Source organism: Pyricularia oryzae, chromosome 4 (assembly GCF_000002495.2).
Source record: "Pyricularia oryzae 70-15 chromosome 4, whole genome shotgun sequence".
Lineage (NCBI taxonomy): Eukaryota > Fungi > Ascomycota > Sordariomycetes > Magnaporthales > Pyriculariaceae > Pyricularia > Pyricularia oryzae.
In genome coordinates, this window is record NC_017851.1 from 1523210 (window position 1) to 1543402 (window position 20193).

Below are 20193 nucleotides of genomic sequence, written 5' to 3' on the forward strand. Positions count from 1 at the left end.
CCCCAACTTCGAGGCAAGGCTTCAAACTTGTCCTGGCAACTGTAAGACAACCACGTGTTGCTGGCTCGCCTATCTCAGCTGTCAAAGCTGGGAGCAGTGTTGCTCACAGTCACCTGGGACCTGGGTGGCTAGGTAAGGCTCTTATGTGATTTACTTTCCCCAGGGATAGCCGGGTTGACCTCTTTTTGCTACCCATTGTCGTCAGGTCTATAGGAGGCTGAGTGGGAGGCATCCAATTCCATCCTGTTCGTGTGTGGACTCGAAGATCTCAGGTTTAGATCTTTTATTGGGATCCACGTAGAACACCCGCCGAATTCACAATACTCTTAAAGGTACGTGAAGGGTCAACGGTAAATTGCTTCGTTTTCTCTTTCGTCTTTACCTCTTGTGGGGTGCCTGGACTTTCTATTTTTGGCGAGTTGGGAAGCTCTTTTTGAGTGACTGGACTAGGCGGCGGTGTTAATGGAAACTGTTGCTCAGGCTGTGGTTTCTTCTCCACTGCCTTTGGTGTCTCTGGACGTTTGATCGTTAATAAATCAGGAAGCTTTTTATCAATGGTTGGACTAGGCGGCGGTGTTAATGGAAACTGTTGCTCAGGTTGTGGTTTTTTTTCAGCTGCCTTTGGCGTTTCTGGACGTTTGATCGTTAATAAATCAGGAAGCTTCTTATCAATGGTTGGACTAGGCGGCGGTGTTAATGGAAACTGTTGCTCAGGCTGTGGTTTCTTTGGCGCTTGTGGAGTCTCTGGATGTTTGATCTTCAACAAGTCAGGAAGCTCATTATTAGCAACTGGACTGGGCGGCGAACCAGAGGCAGCCGATGAAGATGAAGATGCTATAGATGGAGAATGCTTCGCCGGCTGTGTATTCATTTGACCTTTCGACAGCCATGAATCTAAGGTTGTCTGTTTCTTCTCCGCTGCCTGTGGCGTCTTTGGGCCTTTTGAAGGTGGAGGAGGGGGCAATTGGCCAGAAGGAGATGACGAAGATTGAGATGATTTTAATGGCGACGACTGTGGGACTGGGGCAGGCTGTGAACCTATATTTGTAGCGGTCTGTGGAGCATCTGTTGGCTTCTTGGGGTTTTTTTCCTTCTCGTGCTGCGAGACTGTGGGCGGCTCATAGGCCCTGTACTGCCCTTGATATGGATCCGGGCCAAGATTCGAATACCATCCTGCGCCCCATGGTGCGCTTGACTTGAATGGCTCTTTTGACGGATTCCCAGAAGGGGGACCGGGTTTGAGTGACGCTGACACCTTAGCAGACTGAAGTGAATCGACCTTGGCGGGAACCGGTTTCCGCTTGATCTCCTCTTGTCTTGGGGGCGGCGTGAGTGGCCACGTATTAGACTTGGGAGGATACTGTGTGTTCTTCGCTGTCGCTTGCTGTTTGGGGACGCCACCATGTGTCGTTTTCTGCTGATTCTTGTTGGGGGGAATCCCTCCCGACGTTGGAACGCCCTGGGCACTTTTCTTTTGCCCCCATAGTCCCCAGCTCGACGGTGTCCACCACGATGATGCTGTGGAGGGCTGCGATTTTTTCGGGGATGGTGATGATGATGGTGATGTCGAGGAGAAGGGCCAGCCAAATTCCCACGGATACGGTGCTCGTTTGCGGATCATAGCCGTCGGTCTGGATCGGCGCCATTCTTGGTCTGGGAGGACCAGTTCTGGTGATGTCAGGTGCGGCGAGGACGAAGGAGGAGGTACGGGCAGGGCGCCTCCGAAAGTGAGCAGCAGGATAGTGAGTGAGAGAAATGTAGAGAAGAACATTGTATGTTTCTCCTACCCCAGACGAAAGCTGGTGGTAAATGTCAAATGGCAAGATATAAATCAGGGACGGGGTTGATCGTCGGTCCCAAGGAATTCGTTATTGTTATGCATAAACGGTTCTGCATGCATATCATCAGTACCTAGGCAGGTCCTTTAAGGTATGCAAGCTGCGGAAGTTCCCTTAGGGAAAGTCGAGGCGATCACCTCAGCAGCTGCGATGCTACGGGTCTATTTGTTTATATATACTCCATGCCACTTGACGTTCTAAACATGGACTCGGGAAATTTGGCAACTGCCAACACCTACCTGGCCGTACTTTAGGTAAGAGGCAAGGGAGAAGTAGTAATACAGGCCAGGCTCCTACAAGTAAGTGCCTACCTCCTAGGTAAGCGGCCAGGCAAATGGGCAGGGTAGATACTCTACCGAGCATTGCACAGCCTTGGGATATCCATGCCGATTCGGTGATTAGAAAGAACACAAGTTCAAATTGAATGGATTAAATGTCCGTCAGTAGTGTTTAATGATCGAATGTCGTTGGTGTTGGCTTTTTCTCTTGTATTTTTATTTGTACTTTTTTCCCCAAAAGAAAATCGGATGACGCTCCATGCCTGTTCTCGACAAGGAAGTCTTAAATCCCTGGTGTCGGATTAGTGCGTTGCCACACTGCCACAGCTAACATCGTCCTATCTTCAGTAATAGAAGGTACCCTTGACGATACCACACCCATTCAGGTACCAAAGTGAAGCGCCCATCGGCTTCTTTCAGGCAACTATGATACTTGCGAGCCAACAAAATAGGTAGTTACAGCGACCGGCAGCCTGGGCACTTGTAAGAGACCCGCGATGTTTGCTGTGCCCGCGAAATGATCTCATTCCGGGCGCACCGACTCAATTTGATTTGATTTGATTTGTTTTTTTTTTTTTTTTTTCACCCAGCGAAACAATTGAAACAAAGGAAGAAGAAGAAAGGGATCTTGATAATTCGCTCGTATTGCAAGGATACATGGCCTTTTCTCCCCTTTGAACTTACAGAAGCCCTACGTGGTAGTGTGCCGTCTTGAAGTTGGTACGAACGTTGAAAAAGCTCAACCACTTGTAATCAGACTACCTATCCTTGTTCACGTTGGGTAATTTGAGATGAGGTGGCGGAGTTGTAGCCAAGAGAGGCTAGGCCCTTGCTCACTATCTTTGTCTGCACTTGGTTACTTACTGTACGTAAATGTGGTAATTACATACGTAAGGTAGGTAGGCAAGGTAGGTACCTAGGTACTAAGGTAGGTACGTACCCAGGCACACGCTAATTTGTACTGTAGCCAATAATAGCACATCGATATTATTACGTAGTACACCATCTCACTCGGCCCGGTATGCAGGGTTTTGAACAGATCTGATTGGTCTATCGCCCGGAATTACACACCATGAATCGACGCGCAAATGACGCGGGTTTTCCCAGCGACACGAAAAGTCGCGGGTGTGTTGAAGAAAAGTCGCGACTAAACTCGCGCGCATGACGACCAATTAAACGCAACAGAAAACCCTCCAGCCAAACTCCCTCCCGACTCCCTGCTTTACCAGACCGAAATCAGGACCCATTGATTCCAAAAGTAGCTTTGCCGCATGTACAATGCAAAAAAAAAAAAAAAAAAAAAAAGCAAAAGGAACACAAAGAGAAGAAGAAAAATAAACAAGTTGCAGAGGAAAATAACAGAGATCGCTGAGCAATGCCGAATGAACACCATAGTAAAGATAACAAACATAAAGACAGGAATGATGTGGTGAGTGACTGCTTCGATAGCAGTCCAGTGACTAGAGCATATACTCTGTGAAGCATGAGATAGAACCTGCCGAGTGACACCAGGTTTGGTGGGTATTGGTCATTGCCAGTAATCATTTGAGACATAAAAAGATAGGGATGGTGATGAGTCGAGTCCGACGGACTAGACTAACCAGCCAGACGAGATCAAAATAGAGAGGGCCAAATATGCCAAGACGAGACAGACGCTTGTCAACAGTCGTCAAATGTAAGACGTTTCCGTGTCACACTCAAAGGGGTCCTGCCCCCGCCCAGTACCACGGGGGTTCGCCATGCCTTCTGCGTTGGTGCTGGACTAGGCGTGATGTTCACAAAGTCCGCAAAGTCAAAGGTCTGCGAAGGCGTTGCGGGGAACAAGGAGCCCCCACCTGGTGTGGTCATCATGGAGGACGGCAAGGCAAGTGCACCTGCCAGGCTGGCTGACTTTGGTGGTGGTGTTGATGGCGGGTCCATTCGGTTCATGCGTTTGGTGCCTGGGTTCGCCGGAGATGGAGAAGCTGCCAGGTAAAGTAGAAGATCGGCGCCTTCTTCGCCAGTCTTCTCGTTGCCGTTCTTCAAAATTTCGTTGCCGAATATGTTGTTGGCCTCCCTAGACTTGCGATTCAACGACCTATTGCGCATTGGCGGTGTCCGTGGTGGTGATGCTGCACGGGAGTGTTTGGAGCCCCCGGGTCGCATGAACGAATGTGCCGGAAGTAGGTCGTCATCATCATCTGACAAAGCTGCAAAGTTCTGCGGTGGCGGTGATGTAGCCAGGGCTTCTGAGATACGATGCGAGCCTTTGAAAAGCGCAACATCTGGTCCTGTCGAGGTGGTGAAGTGCTGCTGCCGCCTAGGCTTGATTGGCGAAGACTGCGCAAGGAGATGCTGTTCCCTCCATGCCGCGCTGCTATTACCGTGATACAAGACGTCAAAGCCATGTGCGCCAAATGAAGACCGATGCGCTGTTGGCGAGGACCGGAAGCGCTTGCTCGGGCTGGATGCGGCATGGTCAAATGAGGCCATGTTATATGTGCGTTTACGATGATAGCCGGCACTGCTCCCGTTGCTGGAACCGATTGCATCGGAAAATATTGCGGCGGCTTTGAACGGAGAGCTCATCAGCGTCCTTGATGGGTAAGGCAGATCTGAGGCACTCGATGAAGAGTCGGAGAGGACATCGCTCTCAAGCATCTGTTGTCTCCTCCTCCGCTCCTCCTCGAATTTAGGCTCGAGGCAGTCGAGTGTGAGGTCTTCCAGTCCATGGGTAGTCTTGAATTTTGCTAGTGCAAGTCGATTTTGCAGTCTCGAGGCAATCTACGCGATTGAGAAGGATAATGTCAGTCATTCAGTCATTCAGTCATAATTGGCGACAGCAAGACGCCTGAAAATCGGGACAAAGAGTCCAAAGAGAATAGACGTACCTTGCCCAGCTCGGCCCTCCTCAGGACTTTGTCGGCCACTGCATCCGATTGTCTTTTAGAAACAATTGTAGTCATTTTCTCGCCTCTTGACATGGAGCCGGTCGATATCGAGTATGTGCTTTGGGTTGAAAGTACGTTCGTTGGTGGTGGTGGTGGGATTCCAAAGGCCCGGTAAAGTTCGCTTCACAAAGTTGGGTTGGCGAGGAAACTGGACGGAGCCACGAGGTGATTGGGTGGACTCGGACCTCTTACAGGGCGCCTATTGGCGCGGCGGATGAGGGGACCGAGCTAGGTAAGCTTAAGCTGCAGGTGATGATTCAATTGATGAGAAGGCGGATGTCTTCAAAATTGCAAAGAAACCAATTCCTTGTGTTACTGAGTTGCCTTGATCGAGGTATGTAGATGAGCAGCAGCAGTACGTGAAAGTGCGTGCAGTGTCGGAAATGATCGTGAAGAGGGGCGCGCGAAAATATTGTACAAAAAGATTGGCTGGGTCGCATCAGTTAATGGAGGTTACTACTGGATGGTATGTTTTCCAGGCAAATGGGAAGCAAGGAAGGGATGGGCGCGGTCGGCTGGGTGGAGATGGTGCCTGTTCTGCGACTTCCGATTGGAATCTCTCATTCCTGTGGAAACCGGCTTGGGACTGGGACCCAAGAGAATGTCCGTGAGAGGGCTCTGACGCCGCGAGCGTGCCATTGACTTGTGGCGCCTGTGCCTCACCTTCTACCTTTTTTGCTAAGAGGGGCAGGCTGGCATGGGTGGGAAGGCAAGCAAGGAAGCCAGGCTGGGTTGCCTGGAAATTCTGACTGCCACAGGCCAATCAAGTTGCCCGGCACACTCCAGCCCGTCAATGCAATCTGAGAGCTGCTAGCAATTTTACTTTACTGAAAGAAAAGCCATACATACATATGCACCTATTTAAATGTAAGCCTTCAAATTTGTTCCGTCCAATTGGGAAGCCGATGGCTTGGCTGTGAGATAACTACCTTACCTACCGTCGTGGTTAACATCGTGAAAGAGCATTGTCGGGTCAAAACTGCAGTGATTTGTGGGTTAGCTGTACCTAGAATCATTTTGTGTTCTCAAGCTTCCGCAAGCAAATGGATCCGGGTACACTCGTACTACTAGTTGTTGTTCAAGAACGACATCGCCAGCTTGGCGGAGGGAAAAGCCACGATAACCACCTACCTGCCAGGTACCTAGGTACACACAGAAGCGATTTCGTAACGGACCAGTCAGAGTATTTCAAGTTCCCTCCCAGCAGGCCTTGGCAGTCGGACAAATAAATACCAGGTACCTTAGGCGAGCTTCGGAGAACACGTGCGCAGACCTTTTTGGAACATCAGTCAATTCACGATTGACCGACCGGTGTGAGTGAGGTAAGAGCAAGAAGCAGGATTTGTCGCCCACGCATAATAATCACATGCGCCTACCTAGGTACATAGGTAGGTAGGTAGGTATATTACCTTGGATCTCTTCATGATATTCTCAGCCTCGTTGATAGAGCTCACGAGTATCTATAGATAAGATATTGTGTGTATGATCTTGGTCCGTCTTGAAATTATTTAAATAAATTATTAGATTCTACCTACTGATTCTCCAACACCCAGAAGGTGTCATGGGTGGGCATGGCAACCGTCAAGAGATCATTAATTACAATCCCTGTCCGTCCTGCTATCCTGATCCACGTCAATTCCAGGCTTTGGGTTGGTTGCTATGGAAAGGTAGTTTCTAGCGAGGTTGGGTGGGATGGTATGCTATCGATAATCGGTAATAGGCACGCAGTTTTCGGGGTAATTACCAGGCTGATCACTGGCTTTCGATGCCAAGGATACAAGGGGTTGAGTTTCTTTTTCATGTTTCCGATGTTGTCTGGGACGGCTTTGGAGATCTCTCCGCTGACCCACACACTAGGCACTTCCCTATACAGTAAGCAAATCACCTAAGCAATAGCCGTTGACCATACTGGAAATTACGCCGTTCCGAGACCCCCCTACCGCTGTCTGGAATCGAGATCTGCTATAAGAGGTGGATGCGAAAATTGTTTAGAAACGCTGCCGAATTATCCTTCAAACAAGCTCACCGCCGCAGATACCCAAGTATTAGCAATAACCGCCAGTGCGGTAACCGCCGACCCTTTTGTGGACATTTCTAACCAATATTGACAGGCGACTATATTCCTTAGTCTCCTTGCCTCCCAAAGTTACGGGTCGACGTCCCACTACTGCTTCTCCGTGTTACATATCTTCCTACCATTGGATCACAAGTTGTACGGAGCATGCCGACTTTGTGCAATCGAAACAGATGCGGCACAGCATCGTTTTCCGGTGCACAAGGCTGACATGCAAAGCACTTGTATACATGAATGCCACATTATCACGGAACAAAAACAAGTCCGCTCCGTTGTATACAGGCTCAATAGCAGTGGGGTATCAATCGGAGTACCGGATGCGGTGTATGCCATATGCGTGGTGGCGGCAGGGAACATGCCACGCAAGCAGGGCACGCTCCTCACAACCGCGGGTCTAGCCTTCTGGCCAGCCATGTGTGTGGGCATAAATGCCCTGCCTTGTCAACCTCTTGACTTTTGTGAGAACAGACATCAAGCCACTGACGACGGACAAGTAGACAGCTGTTGTCATTCCACGCCGATAACGTTAGAAGGATGTCTAGTCAAACTTAATTGAATGGCGACGACGAGGTAGGACCTGTCACAAAATCGTCGGTATATAGCTTCGTATTTCATGCCAATGTCATTCGTGATAAAGAGGGTTCTCCCCTCGCAAACGCTGAGCTTAGCACTGGATGACAGCTAAATAGGCCACGATAGGTGGTTGTGGTGTTGTGGTGTTGTGGTACGAAAGCTCAAAACTGTAATTGACACCACCTACGTACACTCAGTATATAAGACGGAGGGTTAGGTAGTAGTTACATGACAGCGCTCCGTATCGCGGTTATTAATATTAAATCAAGACAGTTCGAGGCAAAAAAGAAACATACATTACCGGTAGACCCGCCAGTCAAAGACGAACACGCACTTTGTGGTAGAGTGAATTAAATAATGTATATTTGACGCAACTTTATACAGTGTGTTTGTGCACTTCCAATCAACATGGCCAATTCCCTCTTGGCAACTGACAGCAGTCATGGAGCGTCGGTAGACCTATCCTCTAGCAAGTCTAGGCACCAAGCAAGCAAGTTCGTACGGTACTATTGTATGAAATTGGCACTAGCAGGGATGTTGTTGGTCGCGGGAGGATATCCATCGGACGTCGGATCATCGCCTCATGAACGACGATAACCACAAAAGTCAACCCAAATACATCCCCACACGATTAAAACTAGATCTAGTTCTAGCATCTAGAAGTGCAAGATTTCGGGTGATTAAAGCTTTGCCTTTTTTTTGTTAAAAGTCCGAAAACGAGAAAGCAAAAGTAGGTACCTCATGAAAAAGTATTAATTCGGGCTCTTATCTATCGTACTGGAACTGCCCTATGGAGGAGGTAGTTGAGAGCGAGCATCTCCACAAGGCAAAGTTCGTTAAGTCTCCACCTTGTTAAACGCTGCGACCTGCTAGCTGAAAATCATCCCCACCTTCTGTTCGTGGACGAATGAATGAGTTCTTCCTTCGTATTTCATGGTCGATCCTGCCACACAAGTCGCCTATCCCCTCGGAAAGCGATCATCTTTTTGCTTTGCCGGAGGAGCAAAGGAGACTTCTATTTGCTTCGGCACAAACGGCCCCAACGACTTTACCAGATTATCAATTGAATGGATGTGATTTTGTTTTTGCCTTCTCGGCTCTTAATCCTCTCCGCCTCTACCTCTGGGTGGATGCTTGTTTGTGAGCGCAATTTCATCGTGCCGCAAGCATTTGAAACGAACTACGTCATCGAAGGCTCATTCCAACATTAAAGACCTCCACCCCAAGGTGCTGCCAAGAGTCCTCTTTCGCAGTCGGTGGTATTGCTTGATTACCAGTTAGCCTTGAGGCCGGCCCCTGTCTATCCTGCCAGGGTGGGCGCTTTGGCGCCTTTTGGGTTGGAATAGCGTGCCTTGCCTGCAGCTGTCCCGCCCCCAGCCAGGGGAGAGCTTCCAACAGAAGCAAGACAAGCTCCTTGTCATTCTTCCCACCCCCTCACCTGTTGTCTCGGCTTATCAGTTTGCAAGGTTGCAAGAACACGGCGCTACGGAGCACGTTGCCCAGTCGGGTATTGCGGATAGCTTGCAAGGTGTGGTTGGTTTCCGGTAGTGTGCAGTCGTGCAGCAGTCGACTGCGGTGAAAAAACGCCAGTGGGGGTTTGGTGTGGGTGTGGTAGTTGTTGACTGATCGATATCTGGTATCTCATCCGGCGCCATGATCACAAAGGTACGTGGATACCTTTGTCTCTCTTTATTCCGAACTTACCGTCCTTACTTACATCCACTCTCGCCAATGCAAGCTTTGGTCTGATCTTGGTTTGGTCTGATTTTTTTTCTCTTGCTGTCGCTCGTGCAGATAGTGGTTCTGCCAGCTCATAGTCAAAAAATCTCCTCTCCACCTAGGGCTGGAATAATCCTTTTCCCTCACATTCGTCCCATCAATCCTTCCATACACTCTCGTTTGTTGCCTACGCAAGTTCCTCTCGTTCCTTTCGTCTCATTGCTCGCTACTGTGCTTGATTCGTTGCTTGTTGCTGGCGCATTGGTTCTGAATCAAGGCATTGTGTTGACTACCGTCATAGCTGATTGTTTCCGGTGCATTGTCTCCACACTGGCACCCTGTCTTTTCTGTTTTATTTTTGGCCAGACAGCTTCGCCTCAACTCCGCTCCGTCCATAATTCTTCTCTCTTCTGTCCTCAGTCAATTTTATCAGGGTCAATTCCTCTCAATTGGCAGATCGAGAGCAAGAGGTAACCAAAGGAAGCTTGCAGGAGTCGCGCAACCGACGGCTGCTACGGGAGGGCACCACGAGAACAATGGCGCCATTGTTCAGCGCTCTAAAGAGCATCCGGAGAGCTTCGAGGCACAGCTTCAAGACGGCACCACCGCCCTCCCCGGTCCCGGAACATGACACAGCTTCAGCCGGCGAGTCTTCGAGTGACGCCGATGCTGCTAGTAACGGCACTGCTCCCACCAGCGGCTCCATAACTCCCCCGTCCATATCCGCGCAGTCGGACCCAGCTCTTAACCTCAGCTTACCGACCGCTCGGGATGATGATGGACCTTACAACATCGCCAGCCGGCCGCCGATGCCCGGCCAGCGCGAAAGTGGCTTCGCATCCGGTTCGAACCGATACAGCATGTATGGGGCTGGATCCGGGTCAGTATCGACCCCGCCTGGTACATCACCGCCCCCGAAAAGGCCATCGCGGGGCAAATACGCACCCAGAATCTTGAATATTGAGGACAGGACCTTCGTTAGTGACCCTTCTACCCCGGAGACACCTGGAGTTTTGGAACCCGTCAAATATGGATGCAAGTGGGAGAGTCTTCATAGATGCAAGCTGCTGACTTCCAGGAACAGGTTCACCAAAAGCTACTAACTATGAGAGGCGAGGTTGGCGAGCCCAGCAAGCTGGTCGATGGCACCGTGACAGTGCATTATCAAAACAACCAGATGCCCTCTCTCGAGTTCCCAGTATGCTCATCTCACTTCAAGGCCTTAGTACCCCTTTTCCCAGGTACCAACAGACTTCGGCTCGATTACACGAGCTCTAAGCACACTCGCGGGGAGCTGAATTCTTCATGGATTACCGTCAACTACGTACCGACTACGAACTGCCCCCCGCTGCAATTGGCTATCTTGGTGGCCAAGGACTCTCCCAGAACATTCGATTCCGTGCCCAACAGGGTCGAGCGTGAGGGGAATGGACTGGATGCCGCCGTTCGTAAATTCCGAATGGCCGCTTATCTGTGGCAAGCTTTCACGGCCGAGCAAATGGCATTGCATGCCAAGGCGGAGAAGACACACGCGGATCCCCACCGCCCTGCGGCGGTAGTAGACTACAGATCGTTCAGGTTTGAGGAGGAATGGACCCATGGCTCATTCAGCAGTCGCGACCAAGAGAATGGGACTATGCGATCGGAGGCTCGAGTTCACATTGTCGAGATGGACAAGACAGTGGACCAGATTCGTGACGCCAACCTGGCTCAGCAAAATCAGGATGCGAAGGACCCTGGTGGTCTTTTCGATATTGCAATGGGCGCCCTCAAGGACTACTTCAAACCGCAGCCGGGACAAAAGCACTACGTGGCCGCTCTTATCCTAGACTCACACTGGGATCCTTCTAATCAACTCATCACGGGCCATGCTGCTTTGGGTGGTGGTAATGGCGAGGTAAACCTGGGTCTGTTTGGATCGCATTGTTTGTGGAGCTATCCGACGTGCATAGAAGAGGTGGACGCCTGCTTCACGGACTGCAACCCTACAGACTCGAAATTTGTAGCCAACGATTGTCGGGAGGCTGGCAGTAGCTGGGAAGCTTGCAACATCGGTATTGGTTCACACCTTCACGAAGTCGGTCATCTCTTTGGCCTACCCCATCGACCTTCGGGAGTCATGTGTCGCGACTACGTGCGCCTACATCGCAGCTTTGTCGCCCGCGAGGCATTCTGCACCAGGACCAAGGAGAAGGGCGGACCGGTGGACGACAAGGAGGAATGCCAATGGACTTGGCTGGACTATTTGACCCTTCGCACACATCCTTGCTTCTTGACGTCAATGGACAACATGACAACCGACATGGGAGTCTTGGCCTGGCCAACTGATCCAGATTCGGTCATGCTAACTTCGCAAGCCGGACTATCTCATATCGAACTTTATGCTGATGGCGAGGAGGATTGCTGCGAAACTATTACATTTGACAAGGACACGCGCTCTACCATGCTGCGGGAGAAGGATTTGCGTTACAAGCTCCCAACGAACAAGCGGCTGGCTCCGTTCCGTATGATCGCGCGCTCGTTCGGGGGAGGAAGGTTCGAAACTGCAGATTTTAAGCGACTAGCGGCCGTCGACTCCAACTTCAAGCTCGATGGAAGGACATTTTGGAGAAGTCCACGCGTTGGTGCATCCAGCCTGGAGGATTCGGAACAGCACGAGGTTGTCTGCACCCCGGCGCGTCAAGGCGAAGACAACAAGAGCAGAGTCATGAAGCGCATAGTCGTTTACTCTGGCAGCTATCTCAACGGCATAGAGTTTGTTTATGACGATGATTCGCGCCAGTTGTTTGGAAACAAGGGCGGGAAGCCTGGGGGCGACACTTTTGACCTGAGTAAGTCATGGCAATCTAAAGTCCTGATCCTCGACGAGACTGACCCTTTTTCGTATTAGATATTCCCCGCGGCGAGCAGCTTGCGGGCTTTAAAGTGAAGTCTGGAAGCTGGGTCGACGCAATCCAGATCTTGACAGATCAGAACAGGCGATCGACATGGTTTGGCACCGCGGGCAACGGTACCCTTACTACGTAAGTTGCGACCTGATTATCAATCCTCGACAAATCAAAATACAACGTGCCTAACCAAGCGCTTCCAGGACGCACCTTGTACCTCCCAGAGGGTTCCGCATCTGTGGTGTCGCTGGATCATGCGGCTCATGGGTGGATGCTTTCCAAATCGTTTACCGACGTGGTTGAGCTCACGCAGGTTGGCACACCTTTGCCCCAACCACAAAGATCCCGATGATCCACCATCAAAATCACATCAAAATACCGAAACACATCTCGTCCATCCTTTATACCCCCGACGACATCCAGGAGCCGCACAGGAGGCCGATGACCGTCAATTGACGCTACAATTTTCCAGCGACACACTTGAACAGCATGGACCGCATATGGTCCGGTCTTATCGATTATTTGCCGTACATATCAGGGTTGACTTATACCCCTTTTCCGCAATTTTGGCCTCTTTTGCTTCTAGCTTCCTTGCTTCTGGTTGATCTATCTCCACATCCGCCGCAGCGCAAATCTCGACCTAATCAGTTCCGTTAATAATTCTCCAAAAAAAAGGCTAATAACTACTGGAACGCGATGGTCGGGAAAGCGCAATGATTGTCTTGCGTTAATCAGCCTTCTTGTTTTGCATGGGTTTGGGTCGGTGTTTGTAACACATGAGCTGGGATAGATATTGTGGACTCAGCTTGCTCTGTGCTTCAGATCGTCAGGGCTTTTATCTTTGTTTCTTTTGTTGAGGAATATCAGTTGTGCTTAGTACATAGAGCCTGGGAATAACAGAAGAGGCCATGACTTTGCAAAACTAAATATCCATCTACTATGCAATGCCACCATGAAACAGCCTATGTAGGCTGCTTGAGATAACGAGCAGCCTGTCTGACTCCTGGCAGTGACTAGGTCTAGTCTAGAATCTACATACAGATCGACAGACAAAGCCAATTTCGCATGCAATCACAAGTCACAGTCAAAATAAGCTTTGACGGCGGAGACTAGCGAACTGCATCAAAGGAGGAGTGTTCTTCATCCAGCCTCGTGCTGTACACTGTACGCCTTGCGCTACATGCTAGCACCCGAAAAAAAAGTGCCTTATTTCGCCAACTGTCTTTCTTCGCTCCTCCTTTCTCTTGAGCAGCAGCTGCTACTGTTATCATAATACGCCTGCTGCGCAAACCCACCTCCACCGCCCAAATATCAAGCGAAAATTCCGAGCGCTTTTCCCCAGTATGACATAAGCAAAAAAAAAAAAAAAAAAAAAAAAAAAAGACTATGAGAAATCGAAAAGATTGAAAAAGACCGCGAATACAACCAATGGGCCCCTTATCGACCGCTCGTCCCCTCGACGATGCGGGCCTGCTCGGCCGGGGAGAACATGGTGGCGCCCTGCTTGAGCGCGTGCACCAGCATGGGCACGGCGTCGTTCTTGAAGTCGTCGGCGGCCCTGATCTTGTCCAGGTCCTCGGCGAATTCTTTCGTGGCTTGCTGCAGATAAAAACCCTCGAACTCGGGAGGGGCCGTCTTTTGCGTCGCGGCTGGCTTTGTCTGTTTTGAGTTGTTGGTGCTCATTTTTGGAAATGTGCGAGAATATTGAGTGTAATTTTTTTTTTTTTTTTTTTTTTTTTACTTTTTCTTCTCTGGGCTCGAAGTTTTCCTGAGACCTAAAGCGGCTCGGCTTGGAAATTGTAGACGAGTAGTCAAACGGCTGAGTTTTGAATGTCCCGGGTTGTTGGCTGGTCTGAGGATTCTTGCGTCAGATTAAGGCAAGGTGCAAAGTGCCTTGTAAAACAAATTGTCTTGCTAGAAACTTTATCATGTACTACGTTCCCTCGAACAAAGCCGCATGTGGGGCCGCGCCGGGCGGGCCATCTCCACGCAACCATTTCACCTCCATTTTCCAGATTTCCGGGCCCGGCGTATACTATTGAATTTTACGATCAACAGTTGCCTCGTTCTCCAATAGACCCCACAACTAGGTATATACGTGGTACTTACATAGTAGTATTAAAATTGCCGCGATGCTTCCGATGCGCCTGCACCTGCCGAGTCATTAACTCACATCTCACAGCCTAGTTCTAGTCTATTTGGCCTGAACTTGTCATTGTGACGGCTGCGGAATAGTCGTAGCCAACTATGGCACTTTCTTTCAATATCGAGAAACGCACACGACTGAAGACCATGGGGTAGCACATTTTGCAAACGCATGTTGCTACATAGCCTTGCGTCTCTACTGAGGTTCGAACTAGGTAGATTTGGTTTACCTAGCTGGATTTAATGTCACATGGTGCACGTCGAAAGATATATCCAAGTTTGGACATGGCCCTTGTCGCTTGCCAATAGGGTGTGTTATTATAGCCGAAACCAAGCGGCCCAAAACAGCCAGCTCTATTAAAAAAAAGACCAACACAAGTCCTGAACGAACAAACAACTGTTGGTGCTGTGGACAGGAATGCTATCCATATTGAAACCATCATTTGAAGTGTGTAAGCGCTGGAGCTGTTGAATTTAAATATGGATGAAAACCCTAGCCGCGAAAACAGACTGGTCAGTCGTATTGGAATTTGGGAAGCAAGAAAAAATAAAATAAAATAAAACAAGAGTATAAGCAAGACCCCGGAGATTCAGGTGCCAGGAGCCTGGGTTATGAGTGCATAGAATCCCATACCCCCTAAAAGGCTAGGATGGATCACAGTCGGCTCCATCAAGGCCACCTTGAAAACCATGTCAGGTTGGTAATGTCTGCCGGAGATAAGCCAAGCTCCTTGTTCCTTAAGCTAAGTAAATTACAGCTCCTACTGGATTTGTTTGTCACCAATTCTCCAATTCGTTGTCGGTGTTCGGAAAATCGAGGTGGAAAAAAAGGCATGTGGAGTTCACATTGTGGTTGTGTGCCTTCTGAAGCATGACCATATCTCAGAAAATGAGTGAATGCATCTGAAGTGACACCACACGATTTATTAACACATTAGAATGCTGGATCCTTGATTGTCACATCTCACACGGTCTTGAATAAAACATAGTTGACTCGCCCCCCCCTTTTTTTTTTCTTTTTTTTTTGCGATATCGCTGCTGAGGGGCACGAAATTAGTAGGGATAGTTAGCAACTTGGCAGGGGACCTTTTGATCTTACTGAGCTATTGCTCGCAATATCTCCTTGTCACTTGTCAGGTCGATGCAAATCAGTCCTGAGTAAGCGATTAATGCGCGTACTGAGTATTTGTGTGCTGACCAGGTGCACCGCGGTCGGCAGTTGATTAGCAACTGTCATATTAATTAAATCCCACTCAGGAATAGGTCGTTCTTTAATAACTAAAGTATATTTATAGTAGTTGTTGATAAGAACAAAATATGTAGCATGGCGCTGAGAAATTGGTATTATACATAGCACCGGCCAAATCCGCTACCAGGTGACCGATGGTATATATCCAACTTATGACCATTTTCATTTGTTGCATAGGTCAGGAGCATAAAGTGTTACTTCAATTCCTTCTTACTACTGCCATGTCTACAGCTTCGTTCACATCTTTGTATCCTGAACAAAACTCCCTATCAACATCTCTCGCGCAACATTTACCGCGGGTTGACAGATTCTTTTTTATACAAATTGCCATCATGCAAATTCTCGATAATTTTAAAAGAGCGGCTATTGCTTTGACCTTTATACCAAATGCCGTCGTCGCCGTTGCTGCAGAAGAACAGTCATATCGCTGGGACTGCACAGTGAGGCTTTTTTATACGAAAGCAGGGTGGTCTCAAGTGCGGTCTGATTACATCCACGTACCTCCCCAAGGAACACTTGTGAATTATGACTATGCCTCTCTTAGGTGGGGGATCGAAGTTACACCTGGTTGCGTGGGGAGGAAACTGGGGATCATGGCCAAAGGGTATTGGGTAACAGTATCCGACTGGGAAAACAAAAACATTCAACTTATCAAAGAACCTGTCTGGAGTTGATGGCGGTTTTTAAGTCACTTCTGGGTTGAGAGAGTATTCTCCTCCCCTTTCTTGTTTATTATATGGCTGGAAAGAGTGCAGGCTAGGGAAGAGCTGGGCTATTTCACGTGCAATAATAGAAGAGTAAGGACGTGAGATGTCTCCGGTTTGGGTTTGGTTTACCTCGGGGCTATTCGATGTAGCTGTATGTATCGTTGATTAGTTCCGAATCATAGCGAAAATGATATCTGGTAGGTACCTGACACATCATTGTCTGCACGTTCCTCACCCAGCAATAGTGAAACGAAAGCAGAGCTCCCTTGCCTTGCTTAGTCCTGATATATTTATTAGACATGGCCCTGTTCAGGTGGCCAAGGGTTTTGTGACACAGGAAGCTGCCTTAACTAATCAAAGGGGAAAGAGATGTCAGCCGCAGCTGGAACGCGACTGCCGAGCGTGCAAGGTTGTACCTACCTACCTAACTATAAGAAGGTAGATCTGTAGTAGATTCCTACCAAGAAATGTAGCTGGGCATGACCCAAGGGCAAACCTCTTTGCGGTGAAGGAAGAGGGGATTGATCCCCACGTTGGTACCCGAAGGATCACGTTTGTCAATGTTGTTGGAATGGTTGGATCGTGACTAAGGTACCATTTTGTATCGGAGGAATGGAAGATTGAAAGAAGAATTCCGTGACCGAAAAGAAAAGAAAAGCGGGAACAACGCTGAGGTGAGTGAGTGAGCAAAACTCCACCGCAAAGCAAGCCTCCAAGCATTCATCACCACCGTAGTCTTGCACTGCCCTGGGTGGAGTGATTCGATCCTTCAGACCCACCTGTCCACCGGCTCTAACCCGCGTCGAGGTCCCAAGCACCGCTACTTCGGGGTGTAGACCCTTGTTCTCCGAACCGACATGAGCATGGATTGGATCCCACTGCCTCACGTCGCACAGCACAGCACAGCTTTTGCAGAGCGCAGCGCAGCGCCCAGCATTGGGCTTGCCAGCACAGCAATTTGCCAGTTTGTTGTGTTTTCCTTTAACCTCGCTGCCTGCCCCGGGCGGGTCTCCAATTCTTCGGTGACAGGTTTCCTAACCGGGGGTATGCGAAAATCCACCCAAGGCATCCTGGCTACAGACTCCCCAACGACGTGCTTGTTGTACCACGTAAGCATCTTGATCTCCAGAGGTCGGGACCCTTGCTTGAACTGTTTGGGAGATGCCTGCAATTAGCGATTACCGTATCTGCGGCCCCAAGGGCTTGAATGGTTCGTGTGTATTTGGGGGTTTGTATTATTTAGGAGAGCTGACCCCGCTGGACAGAAGATGGAGGACGGACGGGATGTGTTCAAACAGCGAGCTGAATGAAACGAACAGACTCTATTTTCTCACTCTTTCATGATTGTGGTTTATTTTTGATCTTTGATTTTCAGCTTGCTAAATTTTAAAACATATCCCTCTACTGCTGGACACTCTGTCAATTTACCTCTCATTTCATATTCCTCGTCGCCTCATTCAGTCATCAGCTAAGAAAAAGCGCAAAGATTACATTGCATACGCCACACCTCAATCCATTGGAGTGGCAGAGGAGCTCTAAAGCATCCTGTCGAAGATCCGGGTCATCACAATCATCATTGAGGCGAAACTAGGATAGCACCAAAAAGGGCTGCTTACAGTATCATTACTCTCGGGACTTAGGCATTGCACTGCCTGCCCGTTTAGGGATCAAGCACGGGCAGGGGCTCAGTGTGGTGCTGCAGTAATTGGCGCTGCTACCCACCCTACCAGGACACCACACCACACCACAACAAGCACCACACCACACACGAGACCACCCCCCGCTTCCGTAGGCTGCTCTGACAGGAAGCGCACTGGCGTCTCTGTCCTTGAATTTAATATTACCTATATCCAAACCCACACCCCTCATCATCCTCGGTCCTCCTGGGCTTTTGTTTCCCCTTTCAAGCCCATGGTCACACATTGGAAGACAGATCCCATCATGGAAACACAACCCAGACAACCTCGGAGGATAAACCAACTCCACAGACCCCAGATATATGTCAACCTTGAGTTTGGCGTATCTTGGTCCCAGGCCCACCTGCCAAACCGTCATGGCATTGAGTATAGATCAAGGGGCTTGAGAGACAAAGGCTCCTACTCCCGCCAGGTGCCACCCCCAAACACCAACTACCTCGAGCAGATCCCCGTTGTTGCCTTTGCCTATCCGTATACCGTCGACGACAGCAACCAACTTCATCTCTACTATCACCAAGATCAGTCACTGCAGCTGCCTGTGGATTCAAACTACCAGTTTTACCCGCCAGAGCAGTCGGAACAACAGCAACAACAAACACAGCATGTCCCTATCCCTCTTCGTACTTCATCATTAGCAAACCCACAAGAAAGCCCTCAGCGAGCTTCGCAAACAGCCAACATCACTAGTATCCCATCTCTGCCTGTAGATATTGGCACCAGGCCAGCCACACAAACCACGATCACCTCCAGCCGTGACCCTGTCCCCCGAGGTCGGCAATTCTCAAATCCCAGGAGGTTTCAGCCACAACTGGAGAGTCCTATAGAGGAGCCCGAGGAGCAGAGGCCGTCACGCGAGGCCAGGACGCCGGTGCACTCCAGAGGTCGTTCCGCACCACCACCAATCGCCGACAGTCCCTGGAACGTCCAGGCCCAGCCGGCCGTGTTCCAGTTCACCCAGCAGTCAGTTCCCAGTGTTTCGTCACCAACGCAGTCTACCGGCTCCGTAGCCATGCAAGGAAGGTCGATATCTCAGGGCGATGCGCGGCTGTGGAAGGCCCTTCCTGAGCCGCCAACCTCGTTCCGACTCGGCGAAGAGGGTATGCCCTGGGAAGCCCTATCTTGGCCTATGGGATATGAGCCCGAGGCCGATCCAGAGCATACTCGCGTGAGCTCTTCATATCCTGGAGAGCGCCGCCTACCCTCGAGCTTTCCAACTGCTGCCTCGAGCCGTTACTCGCCGCAGGATGGCAGTGCAAATATGACCTATCTCCCCTACAGCCCAATTCCCGTCGCAAATATCCAGGTCACCTCTCCTGTGCAGACACCAGGAGTTGCACGACCGTCTGCTGCGACAGTAACGTCACCCGAGGGCCGGGACTTGGGAGCACTCTCGGTGGCCATGATGACCATTGATAATGGTTTCGAATCACAGTGGTGGAACCAAGGCGAGCGCGAGGCGATCCAGGTGCGCACGGCACCAACAACACCGGTGCTTGGCAACAACAACAATAACAACAACCAAGAAGATGCAGCGAGATTTATCAGCCCAGATTCTGCCCACCAACAGCTACGAATGCAGGACTTCTCGGCAGCTACACTTGGCTGGGCCGTTGCTACACCCCCTTTGTGGCAGCAATCGTCTCGCTCAAGCAATGGCCCAAGTCATGGGCACCAGCACCAGCCATCGAACGCGCCGAGCTTCAACACGGATAGTATAGTGTCACCCATGACACCGCCTACGTATTTCAACATGAGAAGGACGCTTTCGACGCGATCTGACGACGCTTATTCGACAATGGGACGGTATGCATAAGCCGGGATAGCCGTGTGTTTACTTTAATATCTCTGTTCATTACACATTAATTACTGCATAAAGAGGAATAAAAAGGGAACAACATAGGGATTTTCTGATGGAAGAAAACATAATTCCGATATTTATCAATGGTTCGAATGGCATATATTCAAAATAATGTACATTATTGCTACTGGGCCAAAGGATATCCGAGAAACAGCACTGTATAGCTTACTATTTTGCGGAATTTGGCAGCAACGACATGAATGACAAACAAAAGACGTTCCTAACAATTTATAGCCA

At 49.6% G+C, this 20193-nt stretch overlaps 6 protein-coding genes across 6 annotated transcripts; 3 read left to right on the forward strand and 3 right to left on the reverse strand.

The window, feature by feature from the left end:
* On the reverse strand, positions 1-2879 carry MGG_03544 (uncharacterized protein). Its single transcript, XM_003716325.1, has one exon. It carries the CDS (start codon positions 1769-1771, stop codon positions 284-286), a length of 1488 nt encoding a protein of 495 aa, XP_003716373.1. The 5' UTR covers positions 1772-2879; the 3' UTR covers positions 1-283.
* Positions 2880-3018: 139 nt separating this feature from the next.
* Positions 3019-5523, reverse strand: MGG_03543 (uncharacterized protein). The gene is made up of 2 exons (XM_003716326.1): positions 4987-5523; positions 3019-4879 (listed from the first exon to the last, which is right to left on the reverse strand). The coding sequence occupies exons 1-2, from the start codon at positions 5077-5079 to the stop codon at positions 3776-3778; spliced, it is 1197 nt and encodes a 398-aa protein (XP_003716374.1). The 5' UTR covers positions 5080-5523; the 3' UTR covers positions 3019-3775.
* Positions 5524-8669: 3146 nt separating this feature from the next.
* On the forward strand, positions 8670-13304 carry MGG_03542 (metallopeptidase). The gene is made up of 4 exons (XM_003716327.1): positions 8670-10389; positions 10497-12243; positions 12303-12435; positions 12504-13304. Exons 1-4 carry the CDS (start codon positions 9949-9951, stop codon positions 12601-12603), a joined length of 2421 nt encoding a protein of 806 aa, XP_003716375.1. The 5' UTR covers positions 8670-9948; the 3' UTR covers positions 12604-13304.
* A 307-nt stretch (positions 13305-13611) lies between these two features.
* Positions 13612-13983, reverse strand: MGG_03541 (uncharacterized protein; the record flags this gene model as incomplete). Its single annotated transcript, XM_003716328.1, has 2 exons — positions 13612-13631; positions 13746-13983. 2 exons carry the CDS (start codon positions 13981-13983, stop codon positions 13612-13614), a joined length of 258 nt encoding a protein of 85 aa, XP_003716376.1.
* Positions 13984-16026: 2043 nt separating this feature from the next.
* Positions 16027-16368, forward strand: MGG_17077 (uncharacterized protein; the record flags this gene model as incomplete). The annotated part of the gene is made up of 1 exon (XM_003716329.1): positions 16027-16368. The coding sequence occupies one exon, from the start codon at positions 16027-16029 to the stop codon at positions 16366-16368; it is 342 nt and encodes a 113-aa protein (XP_003716377.1).
* A 1944-nt stretch (positions 16369-18312) lies between these two features.
* Positions 18313-19610, forward strand: MGG_03539 (uncharacterized protein; the record flags this gene model as incomplete). Its single annotated transcript, XM_003716330.1, has 2 exons — positions 18313-19195; positions 19531-19610. The coding sequence occupies 2 exons, from the start codon at positions 18313-18315 to the stop codon at positions 19608-19610; spliced, it is 963 nt and encodes a 320-aa protein (XP_003716378.1).
* Positions 19611-20193: the final 583 nt, after the last annotated feature.

Bases quoted from the DNA above. Each gene is read 5' to 3' on its own strand.
- MGG_03542 (XM_003716327.1), top strand. From the start codon at position 9,949: ATGGCGCCATTGTTCAGCGCTCTAAAGAGCATCCGGAGAGCTTCGAGG. The intron at 10,390-10,496 runs GTTAGTGACCCT...TTCCAGGAACAG, and splicing joins ATATTGAGGACAGGACCTTC to GTTCACCAAAAGCTACTAAC. The intron at 12,244-12,302 runs GTAAGTCATGGC...TTTTCGTATTAG, and splicing joins GGGCGACACTTTTGACCTGA to ATATTCCCCGCGGCGAGCAG.
- MGG_03543 (XM_003716326.1), bottom strand. From the start codon at position 5,079: ATGTCAAGAGGCGAGAAAATGACTACAATTGTTTCTAAAAGACAATCG. The intron at 4,880-4,986 runs GTACGTCTATTC...TCAATCGCGTAG, and splicing joins GGAGGGCCGAGCTGGGCAAG to ATTGCCTCGAGACTGCAAAA.
- MGG_03544 (XM_003716325.1), bottom strand. From the start codon at position 1,771: ATGTTCTTCTCTACATTTCTCTCACTCACTATCCTGCTGCTCACTTTC.